Source organism: Phaenicophaeus curvirostris, chromosome 1, assembly GCF_032191515.1.
Source record: "Phaenicophaeus curvirostris isolate KB17595 chromosome 1, BPBGC_Pcur_1.0, whole genome shotgun sequence".
NCBI classification, from domain to species: Eukaryota; Metazoa; Chordata; class Aves; order Cuculiformes; family Cuculidae; genus Phaenicophaeus; species Phaenicophaeus curvirostris.
Genome location: NC_091392.1, coordinates 122919303 through 122939926, shown reverse-complemented (window position 1 = coordinate 122939926; position 20624 = coordinate 122919303). Strand labels below are relative to the sequence as shown.

General features: G+C 36.8%; 1 protein-coding gene across 4 annotated transcripts in view; it reads right to left on the bottom strand.

The window, feature by feature from the left end:
* Positions 1-20624, bottom strand: part of DMD (dystrophin) — a 1224073-nt gene that overhangs the window by 392934 nt on the left and 810515 nt on the right. For all 4 annotated transcript variants that reach the window (XM_069873469.1, XM_069873460.1, XM_069873489.1 and 1 more), the window contains 2 exons: positions 17097-17244; positions 14912-15061 (listed from right to left, as the gene is read on the bottom strand). In XM_069873469.1, the coding sequence (XP_069729570.1) occupies positions 14912-15061; positions 17097-17244 (298 nt within the window). The remainder of the gene's footprint in view (positions 1-14911; positions 15062-17096; positions 17245-20624) is intronic.

Sequence of the window (20624 nt, the reverse complement as noted above, 5' to 3'; positions counted from 1 at the left end):
CATATATTTAATCATGATTTTATGGTCTCATGGGATAGTAAACACTTTTTACCCTTGCATGACTGTATTTCATAACTAATTTTAATTCTTTGCTCAAAGTTTAATGTGCAGCAAACAGAGCAGCAAAGTGGCCCAATGAACACTCATCTGAAATCTTTATGATTAATATAAAAATAAATAGATTTGTTTTCTTCCTATGCATCCAGTAGATCATAAAATTATTTGTGATGTCATAAATTTTAGCTTATCCTCACTTGTTAAGCAAATACAAACCACCTTTGATTTTACTATAAATTAACTACATTACCTTTACTGTAGATATTAGTTGGGAGTGGCCATAGAAGAATATCGTTACTTAGATTTTGTATAGACATATTAATTTGAAAAAAAAATCCCTAAAAGCCAGAAAAAGATTATGGGCTAGAGCAAATGCTAAGGGGTCCTGAGGGAAAATTGCTGAGAAGTCTGCCCAGCTTCAACAGTCCCATGGCTCACCAGGGCAAACTTGTCAAATAGGGATGGTGTCTAGCATCATACTGATGGCTGTTAAGGAGCGCGGTGAATCAGAGCTGATCTAAGTGACCTGACCTGACCTCAGTCTCCACTGAGGTCAGAGTAAAAAAACTTTGAGAATTCATTACAGATCCTATTATGCATACTTACAGAAACAACCATCATACCGCTTTCTGGTATTCTGAGGTGGTTATTAATGAAGGAAAATGGAGTTATGCACTACAGCAATAAGGAATTATACAAGAGGTAAACTAAATTATTGGAAGAGAAAAAGACGTAATATAGCATCCTAGTCAGGTTTCCAGGTCCAGTAGTCATGAGCTTACTTTCATCAGAATATTTAAGGTGTCCCCTTAACCAAAACATTTTAAAAAACCATGTAGCTTAACTGTTCAATATACCTGATATTTTTTGTTTAGAAAGCATTGCAATGGAAAAGAGTAAGAATAAGAGCAATAGCATATTGGACCTTCCAGGGCTAAAACACAACATATAATTGCCTGAAAACAAATCCCAACTCATTTGACATTGTAGTGAAAAATGCATTTTCCAATATGTAATCCAATCACCAACTTAAATGCTTTGTGACATCAAAGCTACAAAATAATCAGAAAAAAGAAAGAACTTCATAAGGTGAGAAAACACAAACATTTACCTCATTCTTTCTACATGTCCATGATTAATGTCAATGTATGGATAGAAATAAAACTATTCATTAATTCTTTTTATTTTTAAGAGCCATTAAAAAATAATAATGCATCAGAAATTCTCATAACTAGTAGCATTATATTTATTCATAATTTTCATAGCAGTTATTATTTCTTCTGAGAAAGCTAGGCCAGCTTTTTGCCTTTTGATAAAATTAGTAAAATGTCTTAGGATTTCTATTTGAAAGAGAAATTTAGAAATGGAGATTTAAATTTTATATTTAGAGTAATAACATTCAAGAGACTCCTATGAAATAATCATATTACTTATTTTTCAAAAGTAGAAATCTGTTTAATGTTGATAATCCAAGATAATTTAGACATTTGTGGTGAGATGTTGTTATGAAAGAAGAAAAAGATATGCACTCAGAGGATATATCACAGAAAAAAAAGAAAGATAAATAGAACTGCTATGAATTTTCTTATGTAGAAGTATAAGATTTGTACAAGGTTGTTAGTACCATGTTACTACAAGTCACTGCCCCTTATTAAAAGTACGACAACACCACAAATATCTCAACTGATATTCATAGACGCTTTGTGGGTTTATTTTTAGGAAAATGAAAAATGTTCCTCACTATTGTTCTAGATGGAAAGCTGCTATTTGAGTACATTGGGATTTAACTTGATAGATGCTCTACCACACAGAACATTATTCAGAATAATCTTATTAGTAACATATTGTGGAAGCATCAAAAAATATGAGAACTATTCTTTTCCTCTTCATCCCACCAAATACAAGTTTAGTTTTGTAAAATCTTGCAAGTCTCTTGTGTTCATCCTTTTTATGAAAAGCTCTTGACAATCTGTTGCTCCTCTTTCATGGAAAGTGGGGGAGATTACAAACAGAGCAGTCATACAACTTGGCCTCTTACCTTATAAGTAAGTCAGAGTAAGAACTAACACAATAAGTAAGAAACGTCTGATGTCACAGAATTTGGTTTTGGGATGACTATGAGGAATAAAAGACATATTCTTTTGATATATACTGCAAGAAACTAATTTTAAAAATATGCCCAGTTTTCTTATAAGCAGTTCCTTTCATGTAAGCTTTTCCATGTTGATGAGCAACACAACCTGAAATCCACAAATCATGCCATGATAAGTTTCCAGCTTATTTATATTTAACTTTCATTAAATTTATTATGTTTGCTGTCATTTATTGTTAAGCCTAAAATGTAACTGGTAAACCAAGAATAAAGTGAAGCAAATAAAGCTAGAATCTAGTATGTATAAAGAAGAAAAAAAAAATCAATGTATTATGAATATACCCAAAATCTTGTCTCAAAGGAAAAGAAGAACAAATATTCAACAGTAAGTCACAAGAGCCCTTGATATTGTGTAATTATTGCCCCATTGCTGAAAAACATTTTCAATATCAAAATTTTTTCCTTGAAGGGACCTCAGAATGTCTAAACCTTTCAAATGAGAGTAAGTAAAATATTGTAGTAGGAGAGTATTTATTGATATTTAACTGGACAGAAAATTGGTAGTGTCATTAGTAAAAAGAGAAAAATCATATATCTGTCTACAGGACTCCTGAAATAATGTAAAAAAAGCATTCCTATCCACTTTTACAATGCTTTGAACCTTCAGAATGTTTTAATATCACTAAGCAATTTAATTTTACAATATTCCTGTGGGATTGGATGTTTTGCATAGGAACAGAGAACAGTTGGAAAATTAAGCAATGCCCCTGGCATTTCCAGTCTGGGGGAAGTGACAAGATCAAAATGGTCTCTGTAAAGTATTATGCCCAAATGCACCACCTATTAGGAATTTAGAGCAGTAAAAACTTTATTTTTTGATGCTGTGCTACTGCATCTACTTGTTCATAATGCTTTATTAGGGGGACGCATAACATTTTGTTTAATATTTACTTTTGTGCTCAGAAAAAAGGAAAATATATATTGGAGGTTTTATGTTAATAAATGAAAAATAGACCAACGCAATAATGTGTGCAAAGCACATACCTGTGTGGGGAACAGAGAACAGGGCTGATTATCTTGATGTTATGCAAGCTTAGCTGCCGAAGTTGAAAGGATGAGTTTTTTTTGTGTTTCAGGGAAAAAGGCTTCTCCAGAAAATTGTTTCAGGCTATCATCTAACCTGCTTGATACAGAAATGTCTCTGAATGCCCAGAGGTGAGCACATACCCCGACCACAACCTGGCCCCACACTACAATGAGATCAAAATGTGTGCAAGTGTGCTGTCCCCTCTATTTCCACAGGAAGGAAACCTAGGCTTGGGCCAGACTGCAGCTGTAGTATATACTTCTCAGGCCCCTGAGATGGGGGAACCAGGACTCTCTGGTATGCTGCAGCACAAATGTGCCACTCTCCACAGGAGAAACACACAAAATTTGTTGTATGCAATTAAAGAAGAATATATACAAAGTATACCTAAAGTTAACACCCATTTTTACAGATTAATTAATTGTATAAGCAAAAGACTTTCTTCTCCACTCAGTTTCTGCTATTTGAAAAAAAAAAGTGGAACTAAACAATGATGACCCTTCCTAATTCGATGTATTGTCTGTGAAAGTCACTGGTTTGAATAAAGGCCAGATGAATTGGTCTGGCTACATTACCTACAAAGTAGGGATGACCAGCATCATCCATGGTTAAAATATCATAATACAATTTTATTCAGACAGATTGGATTTTTTTTGCTTTGTTTTTAGAATAAAATTTTAAATTGTGTATTTACAAACATTTTCTCTTTTGATGGACTTGAAAACTGTACGCATTTCACTTCTGTCCCTTTATATTGCAAGACAACACTAGCTTTCACTAAAGCCTGGGAATTTCTTATGTCCCTACTAAGTAAATGATTCTTCAGTCTTCTGTGCTTAAAACTGTCTTCCAATATGGCAGAATTTCCCCACTCAACTCCTTGACAGAGGATGCTATGTGCTTAAAGTTGCATGATTATATGATTTCTGGCATAAATCTCATGTTTAATAGTAATTTCTAGATCCTTCTTCTATTAATTTGTATGGATACCATTTGAGATCATGTATATTTTTAGCTTACTACCTTTTCTTCATTACTATGATTTTCTCCAGGCATCCAGTTCCAGGCATAATCAGATAGCTAAATCGACATGGTCAGAGGGTGTATGGACCTTTTTTTTGCCCCCAAACATCCACTATTACGTTTTTTGTGCAAAAACAAATAAAGCAAGTACTCCCTTCTTTAAATTTTACATCTTCTGGATGTAGTATGAATTTACTTCATCTCTTTGAACTCAATATTCTGCAAACTGACTCAAGAAATCCATACAAAACTGCTCTAGAAACAGATTCTTACGGTCATTTATCTGCATTTTTTAAGTGAGATCAAACATGGTCTTCCCAAAGCACTTCAATCTAAAATAAGATATGATTGGATATCAACATATTCTTCTCAAGAAGGAACTCATAACATTGTAAGAACACTGTTATTATCTATATCATTTGAACCAAGAGCAAAGAAAATTTAAGGGATTTTCTGCTTCATAGTTTTCACTACCTGACTTTCTATTGTATCTGGCTTTTACATAGAAGTTTTGTATAGCAACAAGGCTCCCTGGAGAATTGGTATCTAATATCCCTGTTTTCTGCAACAAAAACTGCATTCTGTTATGACTGATGCTTAGATACAGCAGAATTTTCAGTTACTTGGTTAATCTTTTAGTATATGCAGCAACTGTTTTTCTTTCACTAAATACCTTGAATGACAAGAGTGAGTTAAAGTTGAAATAATTTTCTCCACAATCACAAAAAAACACATATGCTATACAAAAATATTTTTCCTTTAAGAATAAAGCTAGTTGAACAGCTATAGTTTTCTTTCAGTAATAATATTCCAGAAACAGGATAAATTACATATTTTTCAATTACTTCTGCTCCCAAGAACTTCATTAAATCGTATTTTAATTTTGGTCTTATAGAAGAATAGACATTTTTTAAAAAATATATATTTTAAACAGAAAAAAAGAAGCAATTACATAAAATCTCTGGAAACTTTTAAAAATTATAAAAAGCAGTTCGTGTAAAGTAACTGTTAGGGAAAGAAAATAAAACCAGTGAGTATCATACCATAGCAACATTCACCTCATTTCAATCTCATTTATATACCTGTGTTGGGGATCAAAATCAGCACAGATCTGTGTAGATATTTAGATTCTTTTCAAATGTGGCACAAGATTTTAAAGTCTTTTAGCACTAATATTCCAGACTTTAAGACCACTGCATCCAAATCTAAATCTTAATTCATACTAGGAATAAACTGCTAGTATAAGCCTCATCTGTTAACATCCCTTAGTTTATAGACAGTAAATAACCAAAACTTTCAGTGTAAGTTAAACCAATTCATTTTCTTCCATCTACTGTGAAAACCTACACTTAGTTTTGATTGTAGACATTCATGAAGCTTATTGTAATACACCTTTCAAATCACATACACTGACAAGAAAAAAATAGACACGTCCTTATGTTTTACAACTGTCTCCAGTTCTTTCTGATTACGATCATTAGGATGACTTACAGTATAGCATGTAAAGTGGAACAAAAACTAATGTTTGAAGCTGCTAAAATGACTAAAAATTGCCTCTGATCACTGACTAGGCTGTAGGGCCTCATTCCCATTGTGCTCTGTCTTTCTAACACATGCAATCTGTTGTTTCAAAATATGTAAGTATCAGAATAGCTTTAAATCAATACAGCCAGAAAACCTTCAGTAAGTGTAGCCTTAAAAAAAAAAAACACCAAAAACAAAACAAAACCAAACAAACCAAAACCCTAGGAAAAGCCCCAAATGGGTTATTTTACTTGCTTGGAAGGTGAAGATAACTCAGACATTCATACTAGCCTGCAAATGCTTTATTCTATACTTTTTTACCTTATTTTCAAAATGTGTAAGACAATTTTACTTTAAGAAAAAAGAGGACAGGGGAGAAGCATAGTATTGTCAATACTCCTTGAGGATGAGACCAATTTTAATGGTCTTGGAATAGAGGGGAAGTGCAACCCAAATAAAAATTAAAAAAAGCCACTTTCACTTATCTATGGAATTCTTGGTTGAAGTGCACAGGCCATTACTCTTTCCAGAACCTGCAAAAAGTGTGCTGTAAGTTAGTGTATTTATATTTCCTATTAATTGAATGAAAGGTTTGCCATCCGTGCTCTATGTGTTTCTATTGAACCAACAGTACATGACCATTCTCTTAAATGATGTAAAATGCAATCTGATTGAAGATTTCTGGTTGTATTTAAAGACATATGTACATGTATGTATAACATATACCAAGTTTAGGCTACAAGACTAGGCTGTAAGGTTGTTTAAACGTCTCATCATCACTGTCTTTAAGAATATCTTTATTGTTGTAAGAACTTGATTGTTCTTCCTGTTTGAATAACAAGCTGCAAAAAGGGACACACCAAAACCTTACAGATCCTCATGCAGAGGTAGACCTTTAAAAATCTTACATAATCCTGTTCTTAAGAGCATTAGCTATTTTACCATAACGTTGGACAACATTATTGATTTAGAACCCAAAGATCTTCTCATTGCCCTCTCAGAAATGCAAAGATTCAGTGGCAAAAAATTATTATGTCCTCCCAGACAGAAACATTACTAGGATGGGCAATTGTTGACAGTGCGTTTCTGTTCCCTAGTAAAGTGTAACAGGAAGCATCTCCTCAAGTGTGTCTGGGCAGCAGGAGACTTTAATTGTCTTTGCAGCAAGGTGGATGCCTCAGGATGCTCAACCATAAGGAGTAGAAAATAAGACATAAGTACCAAATGGTAAGACTGGGTGTAACCACACTCTGGTCTACCCTACCTGAGTTATTGATGGAAATATCAGAGCTCTGTTATTTAGTAAGGCTACCACTTAGTTAAAAAACCCTCCGCATTACACAGTTAAAAAGTAATAACCAAAAGAACCCACTAAAAAGTACAAAGATAGGGATTCATCATACCTTATCTTATTATCAGTATGCCATTTTTTATAGTCTACGCCTCCACATTATTTTCTACTTAAGCTGAAAATAGTGGTCAACACCAAACAGTTGACATTGAAATTACATTTTAGACTAACAAAACCTCCAGAAAAATAATTAGTTTGAAACAGTACTCAACAACACTGGAAAGCTAAAGGCATACAAATTTTAATACAATTTGGCCTAAAATATATTTCTAAAAGGAAGGTCATCAGCATTGTTTTATTTCTGCACTGTGTTATGACATCTTAATTCCTGTATGCTTAGCATGGCTGGGAAAAAGCAATTTATCTTTACATTGCTAGTGATTTTGCCTTTTTTCATCTTAATTACTGGTGGTTGTTAGAAATACAGTAATAAAAAGGAATGCTATCATAGAATCATAGAATCACCAGGTTGGAAGAGACCCACCGGATCATTGAGTCCAACCATCCCCACCAATCTCTAAACCATGCCCCTCAGTACCTCATCCACCCGTGCCTTAAACACCTCCAGGGAAGGTGACTCAACCACCTCCCTGGGCAGCCTGTTCCAGTGCCCAATGAACCTTTCTGTAAAGAATTTTTTCCTAACGTCCAGCCTGAACATCCCCTGGCAGAGCTTGAGACCATACCCTCTTGTCTTGTCCCCTGTCACTCGGAAGAAGAGGCCAGCTTCCTCCTCTCCACAACCTCCCTTCAGGTAGTTATAGAGAGCAATGAGGTCTCCCCTCAGCCTCCTCTTCTCCAGGCTAAACAACCCCAGCTCTCTCAGCCGCTCCTCATAAGGCCTGTTGTCCAGCCCTTCACCAGCTTTGTTGCTCTTCTCTGGACTCCCTCCAGAGCCTCAACATCCTTCTTGTGGTGAGGGGCCCAGAACTGAACACAGGATTCGAGGAGCGGTCTCACCAGTGCCGAGTACAGAGGGAAAATAACCTCCCTGGACCTGCTGGTCACGCCGTTTCTGATCCAAGCCAAGATGCCATTGGCCTTCTTGGCCACCTGGGCACACTTCTGGCTCATGTTCAGTCACTTGTCAACCAACACTCCCAGGTCCCTCTCCTCCAGGCAGCTTTCCAGACAGACTTCTCCTAGTCTGTAGCACTGCATAGGGTTGTTGTGCCCCAAGTGCAGGACCCAGCATTTGGCCTTGTTAAACCTCATCCCATTGGACTCACCCCAGCAGTCCAGCCTGTTCAGATCCCTTTGCAGAGCCTCCCTACCCTCCAGCAGATCAACACTTCCACCCAGCTTAATGTCATCTGCAAACTTAGCGACCATGAGATTATAAAATTTTCTGTTCTAGGTGAAGTGAAGAGGGTGGTTAGCAAGACGGTAACATTAAATTTCCAGAGGGCAGACTTTGATCTCTTCAGCAGGCTGGTTGGTGAAGTCTCATGGGAGACAGTACTCAAGGGCAAGGGAGCCCAGGAGGGCTGGGAGCTCTTCAAAAGGGTGGTCCTAGCAGCTCAGGAGAAAGCCATCCCCATGTTCCGGGAAAAAAGCCGGCAGAGGAGAAAGCCAGCTTGGTTGAATAGAGAGATCTTGAGGGATATCAAGAAGAAGAGAAATGTTTATGGCCTCTGGAAGAAGGGACAGGCCTCTTGGGTGGACTACAGGAGGGAAATGAGATTGTGTAGGGAAAAAATCAGAAGGGCTAAGGCTCAGCTAGAAATTGGATTGGCCAAGTCAGTGAAAGATAACAAAAAATCTTTCTACAAATATATAAATAATAAAAGGCGGACTAGGGAGACCATACAGTCCCTATTGGACACAGAAGGAACAACAGTAACAGGGGATGAGGAAAAGGCTGAGGTACTTAATGCCTTCTTTGCCTTAGTCTTTAGTCGTAAGGAGGGTCGTTCCGTCTGTGTACAAACCCAGGAGCTAGAGGAGCATAATGAGGCTCCCATGATCCAAGAGGAGGTGGTCAGTGCCTTGCTAGCCTGACTGGACAGCCACAAGTCTATGGGGCCGGATGGGATTCACCCTAGGGTACTGAAGCAGCTGGCGGATGTGCTGGCCAAACCCCTTTCCATCATCTTCCAACAGTCCTGGAAGACTGGGGAAGTCCCACTGGACTGGAGGCTGGCTGATGTCGTGCCCATCTACAAAAAGGGCCGCAGGGAGGACCCAGGAAACTACAGGCCTGTCAGTCTGACCTCAGTGCCAGGGAAAGTCATGGAGCCGGTGATCTTGAGTGCTATCATGAAGCACATGCAAGAGAACCGGGTGATCAGGACCAGTCAACACGGGTTCACAAAAGGCAGGTCTTGCCAGACTAACTTGATCGCCTTCTACGACAAAGTGACTCGGCTGCTGGATGAGGGAAAGGCTGTGGATGTGGTCTTCCTGGACTTCAGCAAAGCCTTTGACACAGTTTCTCACAGCATTCTGCTTGAGAAACTGTCAGCCTCTGGCCTGGACAGGCGCACACTCTCCTGGGTGGAAAACTGGTTGGATGGCCGGGCCCAGGGAGTGGTGGGAAATGGTGTGAAATCCAGCGACAAGTGGGGTTCCCCAGGGCTCAGTGCTGGGTCCAGCCCTGTTCAATGTCTTCATCAATGATCTGGATGAAGGGATTGAGTGCACCCTTAGCAAGTTTGCAGACGACACTAAGCTGGGTGGAAGTGTCGATCTGCTGGAGGGTCGGGAGGCTCTGCAAAGGGATCTGAACAGGCTGGACTGCAGGGGTGAGTCCAATGGGATGAGGTTTAACAAGGCCAAATGCCGGGTCCTGCACGTGGGGCACAACAACCCTATGCAGTGCTACAGACTAGAAGTCTGTCTAGAAAGCTGCCTGGAGGAGAGGGACCTGGGAGCGTTGGTTGACAGCCGACTGAATATGAGCCAGCAGTCCAGCGAGTCCAGAGAAGAGCAACAAAGCTGGTGAAGGGCTGGAGAACAGGCCTTATGAGGAGCAGCTGAGAGAGCTGGGGTTGTTTAGCCTGGAGAAGAGGAGGCTGAGGGGTGACCTCATTGCTCTCTACAACTACCTGAAAGGACGTTGTAGAGAGGAGGGTGCTGGCCTCTTCTCCCAAGTGACAGGGGACAGGACAAGAGGGAATGGCCTCAAGCTCCGCCAGGGGAGGTTTAGGCTAGACGTTAGGAAAAAATTCTTTACGGAAAGGGTCATTGGGCACTGGAACAGGCTGCCCAGGGAGGTGGTTGAGTCACCTTCCCTGGAGGTGTTTAAGGCACGGGTGGACGAGGTGCTGAGGGATATGGTTTAGTGTTTGATAGGAACGGTTGGACTCGATGATCCGGTGGGTCTCTTCCAACCTGGTTATTCTATGATTCTGTGATTCTGTGAAACTTGCTAAGGGTGCACTCAATGCCTTCGTCCAGGTCATTGATAAAGACATTGAACTCATTTATATATTCACACATTTTTTAGAACTTGTGACATTCTCATGTTTGTCCAATTAAACAGAAAGAAGGACAACTTCATTTTGCTATATGCGAGGACATTTGTCAGTACAGCTGACGATAACATGAATGTGGAATACAGCTAATTAGCAAGCTATGACAAACTGTCATAGGTAACTTAGCATAGCATACTACTTTATTACATTTAAGTGAATCGGGTCACTCAGTAACTGAAAACAAATTAGAAAAAGATCCATTTTTTTAATCTCCAAAATGCTGGGTATATTATTCTAATTTAAAATGGAAAGTGCAGAAATCCAACTGCAGCATTCGTTCTCAAAAATCTTTTCCCTTCCATCCCACAAATAATGGAGAAGCAACTGTAGAAGTTTCAACTGTGAACTCAGTTTGAGTTGCATTGACATGCTAGAAATTTGATGTCATCACAGGTAATCTATGACTAATTACAACTCAAAGCAAGTTACAATGCATGAAGCATAACCTTGTTATGACTTTGTCTTTCTGCACTTTCTGGGCCCATCTGTTTTTCTCTACACTTGATCAACCAAGCTAAGAAGACCTATACTTTTCCTGGTGGTACAGAATATGTTCACAAATTATAGCCATGTAACTCCGCTCCAATTTTTTTTTGTCCATATAGCACAGCAAATTGATTTGCTGTGGCAGTAAACAGTGAAATAGTCTCTTCAATGTCTAGTAATTAGTTCTAATACTAGCAGACAAATTAAAAGGCAGCAAAACAAAATGTCTCCATCAGGCACTTATAATAACCTTCGTAATACACACAGTAGACGTTGTGAAGACTAAGGTGGATAAATGAGCAGAATACTGATTTTGGCATCCAGCTTACTTTCAGATAATCTAACTCATCCCTCTTGGCTGACATCAGGCCAAGAATAATATTAAAAGAGTAATAAACTCCTTCCAGCAAACCTCTGATTCCATGGTTCACTGGTCTCAGACCTAATCTATCAATCCATTTACTGCACAGTAAAAGGTAAGAAACCCATTACAGATCTGTTGCATGCCCTGGCAGGTGGTATATGACAAGAACTGAGTTCATAACAAACTCCAGAGCCTAGTATCCCTTTTGTATGCTTTGAAGCACTAGGTGGTTAGCTTACTTGGCTATCACAGCAGAAGACACTTTCGCCTTTGAAAATAAACAAACAATTCTTGATGTGAAGGCAATAAAAATGGTTAGAAAACACTTCATTTTTCATGATAGGAAGACTTCACAAAGATAGTTTTATTTTCAGTTTTACAAGAAATACTGGCTTTGGAGAGGGTACAATAAGTAAAACCAGGCTAGAATTTAAAAGTCATGCTTTCAAATGTAGGCTTTAATCTTCGTTTTCTGCTTAAACTATGTCTGAGGTAGCAGCCTATTAGAATCACTATTCAATAACGTTGTCTAAAGAAATGTCATTTTAAAATTATTACTATCCAAAGGAAGGAAAAACTCTTTGTAACTGTTTCTCAAGGTCATCATCATGTGACAAAAACACCAACAGCAAAGACAATACTGAAGCATAGGCAAAAAAAAAGGTTCTTTTATGTGACTGCAATTCCTTTCATACTCAATTTCTTTTCTTGGCTTATTTCCATTGCTGTAGGGCAGCAGTTTCTGTAAAGAAGGTCTGAACATGACTGATTTCAAATATGTCACCTGAAGGTTAAGACTCACAGGTGTCATCCCCTATTCCCCTGCTCGGCAGATCAAGGCAAAACCAAAAATTTGTCATAGCCTTAAGTGATATTTGGCTACATTCTCAGCTGGTGTAAATTGTCACAGCTTCCCCAAAAGAAACAGAATTACTCTAGTGCATGCCAAATAAGGACCTGCCTTACAATATTTATGTAAATGTAGTGTATGTTTCATATTTTGAAAATATTATCATCCTGTGATGAGATAATGAGAAATGGTAAATTGTTATATGTTCATTTGTAGCAGAAATGCCAGATGTGCTTTAAGGAACACAAAAAATATATCCTCATCAAAACAACTACAGAACCATCCTCAAGTGGCCAGCATAAGTTCACCTGATATAAAAGTGCCAGAGCTGCGAACTTTGACTCACAGTAAAAGCCTGTGGGCTTTTTTCAGTGATTACAGATCTATAAACAATGAAAGCCAATGTCCCTATGCTAGGCTTGCAGATTTTCGTTCCATGTTCTTTAATTTTATTACAGACTCTAGAGTTTCAGAGGAGAAGTTTAAAAAAAAACCAAACCACATTAATTGAGGCTTCCTACACCAACTGTGAGTAAAAGAAAAATATTTGAAAGAAAAAAATATTTATCCTTCAGTTTCACTGAAAAAAATCAGGGACAGAAACTCATAATGAGCTTATAGCTTAATTATTTATTTTCTTAACATCTGTCAAGAGCACACAGGAAATGAAAAAAAACATCAGAGAAAGGGAACATGTTCAAGTATGGTACACACACGGATTTGAGTCTTTTAATTTTAAAGCCCATATTCTGTTCATCAAAAAAATATACTGCGTTTTTCTGAGATTCACCTACCAAGGGCCAGTGAGAACTCAGCTTTATACATCTCCATATGTAGGTAACTGAAATTAAAATAATGTGGTTAAGTAATGAACATAAAGGGAAGCTCAGTTTTCTGGTTTTAGTCTTTTAGGAGTAAATGGAAGTTTCAAGTGGTAAATTCCAAGCCTAATATCTTGCCACATACATTACTTGGGCCTAGGAGACAAATTTGTAAAGAGAACAATTCACTAAACAGTAGCCTTGTTCTCCATATTTCATCAAGACCTACCCCTTTCAATAGCATTCATAGTTGCTCTGACCGTGAAAGTAACCTGGAATATTTCTGCATTGGCAAGGAAAAAGTGAAATTGTGAAGTTTTTAGGTGTATGACTAATCAGTAAAAGATTATGTTCAGAGATAAATTACAGATTTCATTAAAATGCATTTGCACAACATTACGAAAAATATTTTTTCCTGAAAACTAATATTGTCTATTAAATATTTAGTATTACTCTTAAATACAAATATTCAAATCCTAGTGTCTAAATCCAGCTATGTATGTTTACTTCACCTAGTAAATAACATGATTTTGATCTTCAAGTGCTCTGAATTCTACATACATTCCTTTCAGAAACTCATTTGTAAAGAAAGATATATTTCTCTCTGAGCACCCAAATAATGATTTACATGTCCAACTTGGAGTTTGTGAATGTGATCAATATTTATTATCCACTTGTACCTGAGCCATTAGCTAGGATTTTGAACATTGCTGGATTGCTTCTGTTAGGAAGAAACTAATGAGAATCCCATATCAAAGAAGTTTTTATTTCCCAAGTCCGTGCTTGAAATTGAACTACGTTCACAGAAATGGTAACAAAACAAAAAAAAAAACAAAAAAAAAACCAAACCAGGATGTAGTGGTATTGACCAGAAAGTTTAGCTTGTCTTTTCAGGAGGTACTCTTGGAGAGGATCTCAGCTTTTCTTCTGCAGAGCTAAACGTGACTCTTTTCCCCCTGGCATCCTAGTGTCTTTAACAAATACATACCACAGGTTAATTTCCCAGAATTTGATTTTGCCATCAGAATCAATGGAAATCCTTCAGCTGATTGACCTTTCCTGACCAGGCTAATTCTTACCTCAGGTGAAGGTCCTCTGGACAAAGCTTTCTACAATTTCTGCTACATGAGAAGCAGTAGCTACACAAGAGCACTCAAATTATTACCTCTCTTTACCAGATTTGTCATTCATTGTCACCAGTTTTCAACACAAAAATATGCTACTTCAACAATAAAATACACTAAAATCTTCCCTTACTTCTCTCCATGAGTATGGAGAAAACAGAAAGCAAAATGTGTGATACTTGGCTATACAGAAGCCAGAACTCAGAGCTCAAGGTTGGAAGAAGCGTGGTGGATGATGAAGCAGTGGTTGCAGCTTCCACCTTGGGGCTAGGGAAAGGAAAGAATCTGCCAGTCTTTCCATAACAGACATTTGCTGCTGCCTCTCATACACCTGAGTCACAAAAGCTGGAATATTTGCTGTATACTCAAAACAACCAGGCCACAAAAATGATACTCTGCATTCCACCCTTAAGCAGCAAACCTGTAATTTAGGGAGCACATTTGGATGAAACATCATCATTTCAGGCACTAATGGTCTTGGTTTGCTGTCATTGTTTCTCATGGCTGTGGATTGTACACATTTTTCTTCCTCCAGTTCATTATGCATACAAATGTCTCTTCATAGAGAAAAAGAATATATACCAGAAAATATACAATGCAAATATTTGCTGCAGATTAAAATTTTATACCACAGTTATATCACTATTACGTCTAACCTTTAACAAGCGATGGTTAGCCTCCTTCAGCGTACTCTCAAGCTTATGTTTTTTGTCTGGGTTCAGTGATGCACTTCCAAGTGCTATTCCTCCAGTTTCATTTAATCGTTTCAGTATTCCCTTGTGTGGAGGTAGCTCTTCAGCTCTTAACTAGAACAGACAAATACAGCAGTTAAGATGAACTGTGGTAGAATTTTCAGCTCTCTTATCTTCACCCTTATCGATTCGTGTATCAGCTGCAGGAATAAACTCAGTTCAAGACAAAATAACCATTGCATTCTGAATGTAGAAGGCAATGCCCCCCCAACCTCAAAAGAGAAACCATCAGTGGATCAAGCAAAGAGTCCTAAACACCAAAATATGGGGTTTCTGAAAACATTAATTATTGTTACATGATAAATTCTACTTTGGGACACTCAACAACTCATATATTAATTTTAATAATCTTTTAATATGGTAAAGAAAAAGAACTTTGGAGAAGGGCTTTTACCTGTTCCATGCTATAAACAGTCACCCAGACGGTATGTAGTGAAAAGCCCTGCCATCTAACCTCATAATTAAGAACATTCACGTGTGTTCATAAAAAAAGCCAAAGTATGCAAGCAATTCATCTGAATGTACCACTTCTCTGTCATGTATGCAGTTACTGCAAACTGATACTGTCAAAGTAACTTGACATACCAAATAAGGATAATGTAACTAAAAGACAAAAGTACTTCAGATTTTTATTAACGTAAGCATGTAAGTATGAAGTGAGCCACACTGCAAGACAATACATTATTCATTTGCTGCATCAGTATGTATTCTCATGTGTAGCTCCAATAGTACAAGGTAGACTATAAAAACAAGATACAAATAAGAGTTGCTAACACCTTTAATTTTGGATTATGTATCCCTTGGAAATAATACAATTGGGAAATATTTGTGGATAAATGAGGAGTGGGAGCCTTTGCTATTTTAAACCATCAATTTAGACTTTAAGTCTGTAATCATGTCTGAAAATTATAAGACACATCTAACACTCTCTTATAAATAATTCTTTGCCTTTGTTCTGATATACTCAACAATGGAGGCAAAACCTCACAAATTTTCTGTCCAACTCACTAATATCTTATGCTCAACAGTCAGAGGGACAAACTCAGCACGTAGATAAGCCTTCATTTCTTCAAATGCTACTTATCCTATCTTTGTTTATTTAAAAAGAAACTTGATATTAGATATTTACTATGAAGTCTTCTGGATTCTTTTCAGATTTTGTTGGAAGAGGGGTAGAACAGACTCTGACAAGTTTCCTTCAGATTATTTAATGCTTTATTCTATCACTTTCTGAATTTGTTCAACCTGGATTAGCATAAAGCATAACTAGTCCGTATCCTCAAAAGAAAACAGGAAACCTTTAGGCAGGTATTCTGTAAGTAATATACATTTTCCAACTACAGTTTAATATATTACTGTGCCAGTTATTAAGAATAGTCATTCTATTGCACTCATCTCAGAAACTAAATTGAGTAACTTCTATTAGATACATTAGCAGTACCACAGTCTAAAAGGACCAATATCTTCATGAAAATATTCCAGCTTTTTAAAAAAAGAAAAAACATTTAATATTCTGTTGGGTTTTCTAAAAGCATTAAAAAACCAACAATCAACACAGATTTTTAGTCTAGGAAAATGTTGCAGTGATACTTCAACCAGCTGACATTTATAATTATACATACTATTCTATATACTCTTGTGAAATACTTAGCACAATTTCATAACTGAGAAGTTATAAAAGGTTAACAAGACACCTATAGAGAAATGTTTTATGGATAACACATGTTCTGAATTATGAAATGAGGATGAATGTGTGTCCCTGCCCATGGCATGGGAGTTGTAACTAGATCACCTTTAAGGTCTCTTCTAACTCAAGCTATTCTATGATTTTATGTTAAAAATATAATGATTAATTACTTACTGACAGTATAGGTATTTTCCTTTCAGCACATTTTCCATTACTTTTCTGATTTTAGGATTATTAGCATTTACTTGTACCTGGGTTTTGAAATCCACTGCTTTGTTTTATCTAAAAAATTTAAATGTATGTCATGTTTGACTACAGAAACCTTCTCTGAAAATAGCATTTATTTTTCTTTAATGTAGAATCGATAAAGTAAGAAAGTATTAAGAATAAAATTCACAATACCTTTACTTTGCTAAGGCAGTCTCTTAACTGGTCTTCATTCCCTGGTTCAAGGGGAATACAAATAACACTGTCTGCTTCCTCTAACCATAAAATCAACTTGTCCAAGTCCTCTTGAAATCCTGATAAAATATTCTTTTCTTCCTCTAGCCTGTAATACAAACATGAAATTAATGTTTCTATACATTTATTTTTACATTGGAGAACTTATTGATACTGAAAGAAAGATAAGGAAAAACAAATTTTTGTAATTATTTTTAAAATTGCACCACATTTTCACATCAAAATTATCAGATTATCACCCTTTTAACATGGCATTGAAAGTATTTTAAAAGAAAAACTCAAGTCATAGTTTGCAACATCACTACATTCAGCTCCTTGATTACATATGCCAAGGAATAAACAAAGACGTCAGAATGAGAACTCTTAATAATTCAGACCAGATTTTTGTGTGAAATAACAGCAGGGAAGCCCAGCGTCAGAGGCTAAAAATTCTAGCACCAAAGTCACCAAGCTGAATCTGTAAAAAGTGACACTTAAACCCATTGGACACATTGTACAAAAAGATTTTATTTCTTTTCTATGTTTTTTGATTGCTAATTTAAAACAAATATGTCTCGCTCAAAAAGCAAATGAATAAGCTTCAGGCAAAAGTTAATCAATAAAAAGTGCCAGCGTAACATCACCTAACCAAAGAACAACAAAAACAATTGTTGCTTGACACACTTGCCTGTGTCACTTACCACACTTTCACACATAGTCTGACAAACATCTTAGACACTTAAAAGCGTTTATTCAAGCACAACAGAAATTTCCAACTGTCAGTATCTATCTTCTAGAAATCTGCACATTCAAATTACCCATTACATGACATTTTTTTAATCTCACTGTAATTTCCTGAGAACAAAAGTATTCAAGAGATCTCAGGTATTCTGCATTTGAAATATTTATTCACAGGAAAAGAAAGCTGTTTCCTTAATAATTTAATGAAAAGCATTTTGTTAAAGGGAAAACAGAGGAAGAAAAACTAAGATTTGCAAAATTCCTTTTAAGTAACACCATTCAGGATACAGTGTAAAATGGGGGAGAAGCCTGGTTTGGTCAGCAGTGAAAATCCTAGTAGTGAAGAGGGGCATAAGCATATGATTTAAACTACATTTTATTTCACAGCAAAGAATCATTTTAACTTCTTGATATAAGCCAGAAATTTGTATACGTTAAGATTTGTTGCAGAGGCAGAGAGTCATGCTGTTGAAATACTATCATCAAATAAAACCAGGAGCATAAAATCCAACAATTACTTTAGACAATCTGCAAATTAGTGGAAGTTCTCCTAATGCATTAACTGCCTTCCATCTTACTGGTATTTACTGCATTTCCTTAACAAGGCATCCTTGCAAAATAAGAATTGCCATAGTAGATGAATAAACATTCTACAGGCTCTACAGACCACTCCCCAAAACAGTAGATTAACTAATAGTAATAGTTAGTAGTAGATGGGTATGGTTGGACTTGATGATCTCAAAGGTCTTTTCCAACCTAGGGATTCTATGATTCTATGATTCTAATACAACATACTAATACAACACTCCTTATCAGACTTCATCATTGAGCTGCTACATCTCAGAGCCTGGCTGTGCTAAACACACCACATTTTAAGGAGACCTGAAAAATATGATAGCCACCATGTATGTGATGCAGTCTTTCCTGGATAGCAAAAAACAGGGAAGAAAACATTACTTCACTGAAAAATAATAAAAAAAAAAGTTTCTATTAATCTTACAAGACCCAAACTCTTTTTGAAAGAAACTCCAACTATTATACGAAATATATTCTTTCTTTTGCAGCTAAAAAAGAAATCCTAAGAAAGTAGCAACTTCAATAATATATGCAATGAATCTTGGATAAGAAAAGACTTATAAACAGTATTATGCATTGATGTTTTCAAATTATTATGAATAAATAGCTCACATTTTCAAGGGTGAAAGGGACATCTCTCCATGGCCAACTCACTGCGAGACAGCTGTAGCTCTCTACAGGGACAACTGTACATGGGGAGCTTCAAGCACTGGGTTGGGTTTTGTTCTCTTTTTGTGGAGGAATGTTATTTTTTAAATCGAAGTATTCACAGGCACAGCGCCCCACCACCCCATTATCCTCCTCAGCCCCAGGCAACAGGGAATGCGGGGAATCAGCAGTCCCCGACACTGCATAGAAGTATCTCACAGAGAGCTGCCCACAGAGAGTTGTCCTCAACTCCTTTCAAAGCTTTTTTCTCTATAGTATGGTTTAAAGATGTTCTATGTTCACTTCTAAAATATGAAGCATTATTGCTTTGCTTACCTTCAAGCTTAATGGCTTTGCAGAATTTATTTAAGCATGTAGTACTGATAATAATGAATGTGATATTTAAAACTCTGCATCTACAATTATGCAGTAGGTATTTTACTTGCTTAGTCAATGCATTTAGATAAGTAAAGAGCAGCAAGTTCTTCTTGAAATATTGGTTCGAATTATAAATATTCTTAATACATTTTCACAAAATGGATTTGCAGCAATTATGGCTGAAAAAATACATATACAGAAAAGCAAATGCAGAATGTATTATTAAGTATTATGAAGTCCAATAATAAATTATATGTTCAGTCATAATAAATATACAAAGTTCATGTAAAGGAGATCAGTAAAAGGCAGTACAGGTTAAAATAGAGGATGCATTGGTCCTAGCTCAGCTGATATATCCATAGATTGCTATTATCTCAAGTATTTCAGATGGATTATAGCTGGAATTTTAAGTAATCAATAAATTTAAATCTACCCTCACACAGGACAATTTTTTGCTAGCTACTGCTCAACAACGAGATAATGAGGAGTCACATTCTCTAAGACTACAACAGTACAGGTATATAGGGTTTAGTCACTTCTTTTGAGAAACTGAAAAAGCCTACGGAAACAAAAAGGAGAAAACAGGTGCTTCTTGGGAAGTGTATCTTGATAGAAAAAGAAAGGAGAATCCTGCTTTCTCAACCAACAGTCATTCATTCTGAACACAGTGAAAGGTAAAAGAATATAGATTTAAACACTAATGTTATCATATAAAAAATACTGTTTTGAATAAAAATTCTGTGCATTAATAGAATCATTTAGGTTACTTCTAGGGATGGTGACCCAACTACCTCCCTGGGCAGCCTGTTCCAGAGTCTGACAATCCTTTCAGTGAAGAAACTTCTCCTAATATCCAATCTAAACCTACCTTGGCAGAAACTAAGCTGTTTCCTCTTGTTCTATCACATTACTCAGAAGAAAAGATGATATCCACCTCTCTACAACCTCCTTTCAGGTAGCTGTAGGCAGTGAGTAGGTCTCCCCTGAGCCTCCTTTTCTCCAGACTAAACAACCACAGTTCCCTCAGCCACTCCTCATACCACTTGCTCTCTAGATCCTTCACTAGCTTCACTGCCCTTCTTTGGACATGTACAATGTGCCTCTCATACTGAGGAACCCAAAACTGTAAACCGCATTTGAGGTGTG